Below are 12,119 nucleotides of genomic sequence, written 5' to 3' on the forward strand. Positions count from 1 at the left end.
ACTCTGGGATTTTAGGGAAGGCTCAGGCTGCAAAGAGCACCGTGTGCGCACCCACTCCTTGGTTGCCTTATTCTGGCAGAGTTTGGGAGCCTGTGCTCAAGGAAGACTAATGATTTTGATAGATAAAATTTATACACACATGCACGCACATACATCACCTACTTTCTCTGAGATTCCCCCTGCTCACCCATGCACTGTATATTTGTGGGGAGAAAAATGACCATTTTAAGAAACCGATGAAAACATATTGGAATAAAGATTTAAATATAGGAAAAGAGGGAATTTGAACCTGGCCTCCAAAATTAAGTGAAATTATTTTTTAAAACTTGTTTTATGACAACCTGGATGGAGCGATGGGTCCTTCAGAGTTTATCCTCAGTGCCAGCTTTTGAAACTTATAGGTATTTACCGGTACAATTTTTGCATATTTGCAAAACATGCAAAGGATCTCACTTTTTTTCCATCTAAGAAATCGCTGCAAAACCCCAGTCAGGTTTATAGCGGTACATTCCAAATAAGCAACACAGACTTCTCTGGAAGCCTTGAAAATCAAATGACTTTTCTGAATTGGCCTTTTTCAGAACAAAGGTTTCCCCCAGGCTGCTGGATAGACCTAGAGAATACACCTAGTTGGAAACCACTGACAACCCCAATGTCTGCCCCAGGGAATAAGCCTGCCCTGGTGACCACGGTTGCTGACCACCCCATTGTTTTGAGTAGGAACTTTCCGTTTTCTCCAGTCCCGCCAACTCCCCCTTCCCCCCCCCCCACAATCCCCTATCCCAGCACAGCTGGGACCCTTTTGCTCAGATTCCACCCGCCCCCATCCCTGGGTCATCCCATTCTGAATATTTTTACAAAATCAAAAGATCGAAAGATCGCTTTGGGTTTTTAGCTTGCGCGGGGAGCTAAAATCGTCAACTTTTCCACTTAGGCCTCCCCTTGCTTTTCAAACTTAGGGAGCGATGGGAGGGGGTGGGGAGTGTGGATGTGCTGAGCACCTACAGCGTCACCCAGCACCGCACAAATCCAGCCACTTTCCCCAGCCCTGCTCAGACATCGGCCACCTCCCCACTCTCGCCCCAGCCAGTCTGAAATTGCTAAACTTGTGGCCTCTTACCTTGACACATTTCCGAAAATCACTGCCAAGGGACAGCTGGCTTCTCCACGTCGGGACGCCTGCGAGGCCTGGAGAAGGCGCGTTGCTTTAAATTACACCAATCATTTCTTGAAGGTGAGCCCCCAATTTTTTGGTATAAAGGGGAGCGGGACAAGTGAAATAATGTAACGTGCTGCTCTTAGTATCAGAAGCGAACAAAGGCCAAGAATCGCGCTGGGGTTCCCGGCTCCCCGGCGGCTTTGACATTGATCGGAAGTGCGCCATCTCGTGGCGGCTGAGCGCCTAGGCCCGGCCCGAACTCCAGCCGAAGCCGGGAGAGAGAAGCAGGCTCCAGGCAGAGACAGAGGGAGAAAATGTGCCCAGACCGCTGCTGAAGAGATCTCACATTTACATCTAAGAAATTGCTGCAAAACCCCAGCCGGGTTTATAGCAGCGCATTCCAAATATGCAAATTGGCCGGCCCCGGACGGGTTTACGACCACATTGTCACAGCCATCGGAGGATGGGCTTTTATAGGGCTCAGAAATCAAACCCGCGCCCGCTTGCCGCCCGCCCGCGAACAGTCCTCCTGGCTAGACTCTCTCTAACGACTTGCGATACTTCGGTTAATTTTTAACTGTCCTAAAGGAAGTCTTCCCTTAAACCTTGGCTTCCCTCCCCACCCCCTCCCTGCCCCCCCAGGAGAGTCCTTGTTCATCTCTATGTCTATCAACCTAGACATTCATCTCGGGGGTCTGTCCCACTCCCCTTTGAGCTCGGTTTCCCCAGTCGCGCCAGTTAGACAAACACACAAACAAATAAACAAAGCGGAGTCTGGGGTCTGGGGCCTCTTTCCAAATTCGGATCTCTGCTGTTCTGGCCCTGCCTGGGTGGCTAGGGAGAGGGTGGGGTGGGGTGGGGTGGCAACAAAAGGCTCTGGCCTTTCCGCCCTGCCCCTCAAGGTTATGGGTGATGTCCAAATTTAAGGCAGAAGTTCAAAGGCAGCAAACAAAGAGGAAACCGGCATCTTTCTTTCCCCAAAAGGAAAAGGCAGCCTCAGCTGGGAGCTGGGGAGAAAGCGCCCTTAGAGACTCCTGAGAGCTCTGTCTTTGTACCCAGGCCGGTCTCCCTCTTGCTGAAGGGTTCCCCAGGGCACCCAAGAGTGGTTCCACTTCAGTCCTGCTAGTCCTGAGGTGAGGGAGCCCAACCTGGGATCAGACCCATTGACCACCTCAAGCCCCAAGGTTTTCTCCCAGGGCTGGGTCATTCAGAAGATGAAACCCCATATTCCAGGTCACGAGATATCCCATTTCTGGGACCCTATTTCCCCAAAGGACCTGGCCAGTCACTTTGGCTTTCTAGTGGAGTTAAATCCTGACTAAGCCACCTCCCCACACTCTCAGAGGCCTGGTAACTTGCCCTTTCCTTGGTGTGTGTGTGTGTGTGTGTGTGTGTGGGTGCTGGAGAGTAGACATTTGGCAGTAAAAGGTGAGCAAGGAGAGGAATGTCACACCAGGACCCAATACTCAAGTTTCCACAGTCTTTATTTTCCTTGTGCCCTATAGCCTGTATACATGCTGCGACATTTGTGGTGAGTGAAAACGGAGGACAGGCCAACACTCCTGTTACTAACAGAGCCACCAGACTCTTCTTAACCCAGGGAGGCAGAGAAGATTCAACGGGAGGGCTCTGGCTCTCTCAGCTGAAGCCCCCAGACACTGTCCGGCAAATTACCTCAGAGAAAACCCCCAACACTTTCCAAATATTGCAATTAAAAAGACCATTCCCAACACCCTTCCCGCCTCCTCCAACACCCCAAAGGAAACCAACTAATGGCAAAAAAAAAAAAAAAAAAAAAAAAGTATTCAAACAAAATAGGTTATGGTTCCTTTATTTACAAGTCTTTTGAACACCATCCCTGTATGAAGCGTACATTCAAATATTCTTAGCAGTGAGTGAGTTTAACCGTGGAACACTGTAAACAGATAGAGCCTTTAAATATTTTCTTCATCTTTTCCCCCCTCTACATTGCATCTCTTAAAATTCACTTTGGTTCCTGCAGGGAAATATATATATATATAATATAATATTTATCTTTTAAAATAATTCCAAATCACTCTTGAGCTCGTGTAAGGTCGCTGGAAGCTTCCAAGCTCTGTTCTGAGGCGTTGAAGGGCAGAGTGCAGCGCCGGAAATGGGTGTTTTGGGGGACTTGAGCCCCTCATCGCTGGGGACTGCTGGCCAGGCCCACTCCTCCGCTGAGCAAATCCAAGCTTCAAATAAGTGTGGCAGAGACTTTGCCAAGCTGCTGCACTCCATGGGCATTTCCTATAGAGATCCAAGGGCCAGCGGACTGGGTGCAGCTTCTTAGCTTTTTGATGTCTTCTACCTCAGGGAATCGTCTGCTCTGCAACCAGACTTTAGGCCTGAGTGACAGACCAGGATGAAGACCCTCATCGGTAGGAAAACCTAGGTGAGCTGCAGGAAGCGACTGCTAGAAGCTCAGGCCTGAGACAGTGCGATGAGTGGCTAGGAGAGCTGGGGAGCCACTAATGCCACCTGGAATAGTAGAATTTTTTGTTTTCCCTCAAGGATCAGCAGCCTCCCACCTCATATCCACATCTTAGTCCAGTCGTCTTTCACATTGGCTTTGGAAAGCAGCCCCATTACGGACATCTAGGAATCCTCCCCTTTCCTCCTGCTCCTGTCCCCAAGCTGAACTGGGTTTGGAGATTGAATAGCTTCTTGATGCAAGGGTCTTGGGGGTGGGCAGGCTCCTTGTGGAGGGTCCTGGGAGGGGGGGTTGATCTCCAGGGGGCCTGGCAGGGGGCCCAGTCCCTGATGGAGACCACACCCAGCCCAAAGCTCCGTAGTCTCCAAGAGTGAACCACCAGGGGTCCCAAACCATTCATTCTTGTTGATGCTCAATTCCGAATCCAATTATTATTAGGAATCTTAACCACAGATGCCCAAGAGAGTCCCGGGCTGCCTCCTGGGCTGCCTCCTTTAGGGCTATCTCCCGATAGCAGCTCCTCTCTTGCACACCTCCTTTCTTCAAAAGTCACCTTGTGCCTTGACTTTGTCAAGGGCAAAATCTGCATATAATCTCATGTGTATGAAGCCCCCCACCCAATTCCAGCTGGCCAGAGCCTTAGAGGAGCGGATTGGCCGAGTAATACTGTAATCGGTCTCTGTTAATTTTTTTTTCCTTCATTCTCCTATTCTGAAACCAGATTTTGACTTGACGGTCGGTGAGGTTTAGCATGCGAGACAGCTGCAGGCGCTTCTCTTTGTTGATGTACACACTGAAGAAGAACTCCCGCTCCAGCTCTCGGATCTGGTACTTGGTATAGGGGCAGCGCTTTTTTCGGGTGCGTTGGCCACCTGTGGAGGGAAAAAGAGGCAGTAAGCCAGGTGTGTGTGTGTGTGGGGGGGCTGCAATCCATCCCAGCACCCTGAGTGGAGGAAAACAGCTAGCTCCAGGGTTTGGAGGCCCTGCCTAAGCCTCATCAGAGTCTACCCAGGCCTCTACCTTCAGGCTCCTACTGTGGGCTAGGGACAGGCTGCTGGAGGAAGCTCAGCCCCAGATAAGAGTCAGTTCCCTAGATAGGCCCCGGGGGAGGCTGCTGACGCTGCCTCCAGAGCAGAAAGGAGGGCTCCTCACATCAACAGGCGAGTTTGTGCTGCGGAGGCTGCTTTCAAAGCCGCCGAGTGGGGGTTGCCCACTGCCTCCAGCCTGGCCAGACTAAACAAACAGCCGCTGGAGGACATTTCACCTTCCAGCACCTGGGCAGCCGGTTCCCGAGGCAGTAAAGGCGGCCCCAGCCCGTCTTTCTCCTCGTTAACATCTGGGGCAGCTGATGTTTTTTTGTCAGCCTGAGTACGGGCCACAGGCTCCTGCCTTCCTGGCCAGCCTCCTGGCTTCTGTGAGGTCAGGAGATGGCAGCGGAAGCCCCCTACCCTGGGCCTTCTCTGAGCCCCAAGGGCACACAGCCATCCTGGTCCCCCGTTAGAGCAAGGCTGCTGTTTTAAATAAGGTGGAGGGAAGAGGGTTTTCCCAAAGCTGCGGACAGGCTCGTCTTGCTCCCCTTTTCGATAAAACTCAAGACATAAAGGAAAAAACCCGCTTTTGACAGATTGAATAACAATTCTGAATAACATGCGGTTGGACAGAAGGCGGCACGTAATTGCCACTGCGCCAGAAGAAAATGGCTTCCTTTGGACAAAAAGGCCAACTTTGGGTTAATTTGTTTCTTTTAATATATTGCTCGAGCTAAGCGGGCTATTTTATCTGTTAAGCACGCTTCTAGCGCCATCGTTAAACAGCGATGCCTTTGAATCCCGGCCGGGACTGGAGACCCGGCGCAACACATGGCTTTTATAAAAATCTCCGGATTACCTTGCTATCAAAGGCTCCCAGAACCCTTGCAGGGGGAATTTACAGGCGCCCACCTCCGGCTCCCCAGCCCCGAGCTGGCCCCGAGCGGGGTCGAGGTGCCGGGCTTGGGAGCTGAGAAGGAAAAAGGGAAAAAGGGAGTTGTATTTTTTTTTTTTTTTTTTTGCAGGCATGCCTTGGCCGGTGGGTATTTCACGGCCAATTTCAGCACTCGCCACGTGATCCCGCCTTTTATAACAAAGTTTTGTTGGGGGAAACCTAAAGGCCCTTCATAAACCTTATATGCTTATAAAACAGCATATAAAAATTTAACAGCGGTGCTGCGCTAGATTTCCAACTCCCCTTTCATAAAGCGCAGGGCGCTGCCTTTATACGTACTGGAGCCGCCGGCCTTGTCCTCAGTGTGGCCGGAAGACGACTCGGGGCTGCTGCTGCTCTCCGGGCGCCGCCGCCGCTCCTTTTCCTCCGTCGCCGTCGCAGCAGCCGCCTCCCGGCAGCTGCCGGCGCCGTTGTCCGAACTTGAAGTTGCGGGCGTGCCCGTGGCCGCTGCCGCCGCCGCCGCCGCGGAGGTTGCCGCGGCCGCCGGGGGTCCCTTCTCGGCGCTCTTGTCCCCGGGGTAGTCCGAGGAGGCGAGGTTTTCCGGGGTGCCGTAGGCCGTCTCGAAAAACTGGTCGAAAGCCTGTGGCAGAACGCCGTTCCTGCCCACGGTGCTATAGAAATTGGACGAGACGGCGGGGGTGGGGTGGTGGTAGACGTTGGCCGAGCTCTTGGCCAGCACGTCGCCAGGCACGCCGGCCGCGCTGGGCGCCTGCAGGCAGTCTCTGTGCACGAGCTCCTCCGCGGAGTAGCAGTGGGCCAGATTGCCGCGGGGGTGCCATTTAGTGGCGGGCTCAATGGCGTACTCTCTGAAGGTCACTTCGCGCACGGGTTGGACCTGGGGCAGGTTGGAAGAGTAGGAGTATGTCATTGGGCGCGAAGACGGGGTCTGGGGCAGAAAAGAAGGGAGGCTGGAGAAATCTGGACCCGAGACGTAGTAAGTACAACTTGGCAAATACATGTTAGAGGAGCAGGGACCACGCTCATCAAAATCCATCATTGGGCTACCTTGGGCTCTCCGCAGTAGCCGAGCTTAACATGATTCTCCACTGCAGCTGCCTCTTTGAAGCGGATCCGTGAAGTAGAAATTTGGAGACGTAAGCTGACGTGGAAATCTATCCCCATCCTTAGCAGGGAGGTGCTGGTCATGTGACCCGATGTTGAAATTGACAAGCTGCGAGCTAGTCCGGGCCTTTTTTTTTTTTTTTTTTTTTTCCCCTTTCCTTTTTTTCCCCCCTCCCTCCCCGGCTTCCTTTCTTTGTAGCCACCTCAGGGGAAGCAACAGATCGTCACTCGGTGTTCTCACCGAAAGCACGTAATCGCCGGTGTAACTCATGTTGGCTGGGGGGCCTCCCGGCGCGCGGCGAGGCTGGGGGCTGGGGTGCGCCCCGCTTGTGCTCTGCTTGCGCTCACGGTCCTGGCTCTCAAGTGCGCCGAGGGCGGTGAGAGAGCTCAACTCCTGCCACCCACCACTCCCCGGGTGAGGGATGCCCTAGGCTGGGGGTGGCCGGGTGGGAGCTCATCGGTGTGTGGCCCGTGCGTGGTCTCGGAACAAGTTCGCTTGGAGGATCGCGTTCGCGCCTCCTTCTTCGCTGTCCCCCTCCCACAGACTTGCTCTGGGGGAGTCACCTCTGCCTCCGACCCTTTGGGGCCAGGGTTCGCAGCCGTGGATGTGCCTGCTTCGTGGCTTGCCTGATTTGCACGGTGACTTGATTACACGCTCGCATTCATGGTCACTTCCGAAGCGCTTTAAGTGCTTTCCGTCCCTAAACCGCCAACAACCAGGGCGGCTTCCCCCGCGGTTTGTCAGGGATCCGCAGGTCCCGGAGGGCCTTCGTCTTACCCGGGATCCACCTTCCCTTCATCCTCCTAGCGGGCGTCCTCACCCCACACCCTGCCCTTGGAGAAACCCCCTCCTCCTGCTCGCTGCCTGCAGGGGTTCGGAGTCCTCTGCAGCTCCAGACGCGCCGGGGCTGCGCCGCTGCGCACTGGCCCGCGAGCCCGCCTGGTCTTCTGGAGCTGAGGACTCGGGAAATCATGCAGTAGAGGCGAGTCTTGGGCTGTTTTAGAGGCGCTGACATCCGAGGAGCCTTCTCCTGGGTATGCTGCACCTTCCGGGGGCCCACTAGGCTGCTAGCGAACTCCAGAGCTGTAGCGAGAATGGGGGCCGTGAGAAAGGAGCGAAGATCCGGGAGCGTGGTTGAGAAAGGGGTAACGCGCCTCCTCTCCTTACTTACAAAGCGTGAGAACCAGGGATGTGCAGGGCAGAAACTCAGAAGGCTCGGCGCCTTCCCTGCTACTCATCCCACAGAAGAAACACAATGCCAAAGAAAAAGGACGCGCTTCCCAAACTCCCAGCACCTTGGGGTGACAAGAACTCCTGAAAAGGCTAGATCTGAGCTAAAGATACAGACAGAGGCCGTATCGGCTAGTGTGAGTCTAGCTTTCTTGGGAAGAGGAAAGATTGATGGTGAAAAATGCTCACCACCCTGCAGGATTGAATGAACAATGTTTGGGAGAAGCGACGAAGAGGACAAGGGGCAGCCAGGCAGGGCCAGGAGCTGGGAGGGTCCCAGCCCTGAGGCTTCCCCACACCTATCTTCTTGGAAGGAGCTGGATGTCGCTGAAAGAAAGTTGAAAATGAAAAAGAATAACCTTTTCCCTTTCCCCACGCAGGAAATAGCCAAAGGTATTTATATATCTTGGGGAGATTTAGAGTATAAACTCTAAGATCTTTGGTATTTAAGTGTCAACATCGATTTATTTATTTATAGCTGAGCTGACTGTAACTGACTCAATAACAAATCTAATCATGTATTGCACTGGAAAAGAAATATTCTCATTATGTATTTTCTCCAAATGATGGCCCACCACTGCATTTGAATGCCGGTTGTAAATATCAATAATATCGAGTAATTACTTTGTAGTAGAGTAAACTAATTTATTAGCATTAATGTTTGTGTGGCTCCTAACTCCCTCCTTTACAAGGTTAGCTTATCACAAATCATACTACTCAGACACATTGGTTTAATGAACTCTTTATTCAGGGTTTGCTGCAAGAACTTTCATGCCCCTTGAATCCCTGAGAGCTGAACTCGAAATTATTTGTGCATCTTCAGCTTGACATATTTGTCCACTGTGACTTGTGCAGAGGGCAGTAGCAGTGTGAGGAAGGAGGGCTGGTGGAAAGGAAGGTTGTTGGGGAAGGGTAGCTTGAGACCTCCTAAAGCCAGGAATCACAGTTATAGGATTGCCCTGCGACGAAGAAACTTCGATTTCCAGCGGTGACCAACAAGGCAAAATACTTATTTCTCCACAGCATCTCTTTCTCGGAGACAGAGGATAAAAGGGAAAAGGAGACTTCCCGAACAGCAGTATTTGAGCGTTCCCTGGCTTGATTTTGGCTCTCCTAAACTCTCCTAGCAGCCCACCCAGTCCCCGCCACCCCCACCCTCGAACAAAAGGAATGCTTGAGGGGTTTCAGTGACTTTGCCATAACAAAGGCGCCACCATTGCGGGGCTTGCCCCGCCCCTGGGTGAAGGCAAACAAATTCTTGCACTTGTATTAGGGCTTTTAAGACGATAATTGAACCCGGGGGCGTCTAGGAGAACCGAAAACAGTTCTAGACAGACCTGGGGTTTTATAGCACTTTTGGCAGTCAACTTCAGCTTGTGCCTGAGCAGACCGGCTGCGGTGGCCCGCCAGCGGGGGACGCCAGGCCGCCTCCCCCAGCAGCATGCAGCACCTCTCCTAATTAGATCGCTTTCCCCCTTGGTGCCAGGGAGGAGTCCCCACAGAAAGGTCGGTATGGGGATATGCTCTGTTCCGCATAACCAATGCCTCTCCTGGAGAGCCAAGCCAAGAGGGTGCCGGCAGGTCTGGATCCCATGGGTGTCTGCAGGAGACAAAGGCGAATTCCCGAGGAAAGGCTGGAGAGGAGGAAGGCACTCCGGGAGAAATGGGCAGGGCAATTCCGAAGGCTGTACTGAATTAGGGTGCCGGGTGGGACTTGTAGCCGGGAGGGAGCCTGTGGGGGTGCTGCCGTGAAGATGGATGAGGGGAAAGGCTTTTGACACCAGGAGAAAGGGAAATGCCTGCAGTGGCGAATGGTTTAGTTCCCCAGCAGGGACAGGAGGGGGTGCTCAGATCCCCAAGGCTGCACACTGTTCCCAGCTTTGCCTGCTGCAGCTCCTCTTGCCCAGAACATACCCGCGGTATGAATGTTTTGGTGGGGGGGAGTTCGAGAGTGGGCATAGTTCCGAGGAGCAGACCAAATCTCGAGGAAGCAAGAGAGGCAGAGCTGCGGGTCCTTGGTTTTGACTTTGCTCTGAGTCTAATTGACTCTTCCACTTCGCAGGAGGCCCAACAGCGTTGCTGAGCCCACCCGGCTCAGGGGAAGACTCGACGGGGGCCAAGGCTACCCTGAAAGGCCAAGTCTGAATTGCATTTCTTGAGGAATCTGAGATGAGCAAGACTATGGCATTGGCCCTAAAGACTGGTTTCCCATGGGCAGTTCTTCCTCAGGAGCTCCACAGCGCGGGGCCATCTCCAGAAAACAGCCTTCAGCGTGCGTTTCCTTTAATCGTCTACCCGGAGCCCCACGGCAGCTACGTAATGCAAGAGGCCAAAAATGTTTTGGAGGAAGAAAAACAAAGGCAGGAAGTGGCGGCGGCCTGACGGTGCGTGTGTCTGCGGAGAAGGGAGGGAACCATTTCAATCTCTTCTTGTTTTTCCAAACTTCAAGGTCTAGGCAGTCCTCGCAGGGCCGGCCAGGTCGCTCCCCGCGCAGTATTTGGAGATGGCTACCCGGAGAGGAGAAGGATGGCGCCCGCGCCAGTCTTGTCAAGCTGAAACAGCTAACGAGACGATTTGCTCAGCAAAGCAGACCAAGTCTTTCCAAGGCTTCGTTTGATTTGGCCCTAAAGATGGGGGGATTGGGGAGTTCTGCAGCGCTTCAGGACCCTCCTCGGGCGGGTTCAGTGCGTCCTGGCAGGGACGATTCTTGCGCCCTGCGCTCCACGCGCCTTCCCAGGTGGGAGATCGGAATAAAGTGTGTCCAGGTGCTTCTGCCCAGCACTGACGCCTCCGCTTCTTCTTGCAGCCGAGGGGTCTAGGCAGAAGCCGGAGGGCGGTTGTTGGCGATGCCCGGGGTTGGATAGCCTTGGCGTGGTCAGTGCGTACCGCGGTAATGGGAGGCCTTTACACCGGGGTTGTTGTGCTGGGGGGTGTTTCCAGCACAGTCATCCGAGGTACATGAGCAGAAAGGACTGTCACTTGGTAGGCAGCTTAACACCCGCTCACTCCAATGGAGGTTAGAGCTGGAGGCAGGGAGCACCTCCGAGCAGGGTTCCCAACCCCCGCTGGCCCGGTTGCTAGGCTGCCCTCTTCTTTCCTTGGGGCTGGCTTAGGTGCCGGCAGTGGCTCACAGTGCCCCAAATCTGAGAATTCCCAAGTCCCCAGTGCCTGCACTTGCTGCCTTTTGATTGCTCAGTGGATAGTCCACAGTCTGAAGGCCAACACCAGGCTGCCCGCTCATCACATTCCTTCCCTAGTTGGTCCTGTCTCCCTGCAGCTCCTGCTGGCCTGTCTCCCACCCTGCCTCTTTCCAGCTGAGTCTTCCCTTCTTCAGCCTCCTGCCTCTTCTGATGCCTCTCTGAGTCTGAGCAAGAACCGAGGTGCCACTGGATGGCACCCAGTACTCAAGCACAGAGAAGCGGGCTGTTAGCTTCCTGACTCTTCCTCTGTTCTGGCCTCCACCAGGGATCTGAACCGGATTTCTCACCTTCTGAATACTCCATTCCAAGGCCCTACCCGTGTCCTTTTTCTCTCCTTCTCTCTCTCACCAACACTTCCATTTTCTCTTCTTGGGACCCAGCTCCTGCTTTTCTAGGCCCAGCAATCCTGGATGGCAGCCGGCCTGGGAGGAGTCAAACCCACTTGACAGATGGAAACTCTCTCCCAAAGATCTACAGTCATTTATCTGTGGATCGCTTAAGACACCAACTTTTTTTTTTTTTTTTTTTTGCCTCTTCTTGCTGGTCTGAGCTCCTACTTTCCTCTGTCCTTAAATGTCACACAGAAAACTATTTCTAGAAAGCTACACAGAAGACTATTTCAACCCTAGTGACCATACTGCATGCAGGTGTAAGAGCCAGCTGGAGGACTGACGGTGGAAATGGCCACAGAGCCCTTTCCGGGTTGGAGGCCAGGCCTCCACTGGGGGCTCTCTCCTTCCAAGTGGGAGGTGTCCTGGAGGTACATCTGTCCTCCATGGTGAGCCTGGGAGATGGGTTGTCTGAGAAGGCCCAGGAAATGTAGTATTTGTTTTCAGGAAACCAGGAAATGGTCTTTTGGCAGGTCAGGGCCAGTCTATCACATTTCCAGGCGCTATCTGGAGGCTACACATGCTGAGGCTGTGATGAAGTATCAGGAGACTCCCCCTCTATCACTGCCAGGTGGAGGCAGGGGTTAATTTATCCCCTTGGCTTGATGAGGTACCCACCCAACCACAAGCTCCTCTACCCTTC

At 53.4% G+C, this 12,119-nt stretch overlaps 1 protein-coding gene across 1 annotated transcript; it reads right to left on the reverse strand.

Moving 5' to 3' along the window:
• Positions 1 to 2,998: 2,998 nt before the first annotated feature.
• Positions 2,999 to 6,677, reverse strand: HOXA11 (homeobox A11). Its single transcript, XM_019726231.2, has 2 exons — positions 5,874 to 6,677; positions 2,999 to 4,483 (listed from the first exon to the last, which is right to left on the reverse strand). Exons 1-2 carry the CDS (start codon positions 6,589 to 6,591, stop codon positions 4,251 to 4,253), a joined length of 951 nt encoding a protein of 316 aa, XP_019581790.2. The 5' UTR covers positions 6,592 to 6,677; the 3' UTR covers positions 2,999 to 4,250.
• Between the last annotated feature and the right edge of the window lie 5,442 nt (positions 6,678 to 12,119).

The sequence above is a fragment of the Rhinolophus sinicus genome, linkage group LG09, assembly GCF_036562045.2.
Source record: "Rhinolophus sinicus isolate RSC01 linkage group LG09, ASM3656204v1, whole genome shotgun sequence".
In the NCBI taxonomy this organism is placed as follows: Eukaryota; Metazoa; Chordata; class Mammalia; order Chiroptera; family Rhinolophidae; genus Rhinolophus; species Rhinolophus sinicus.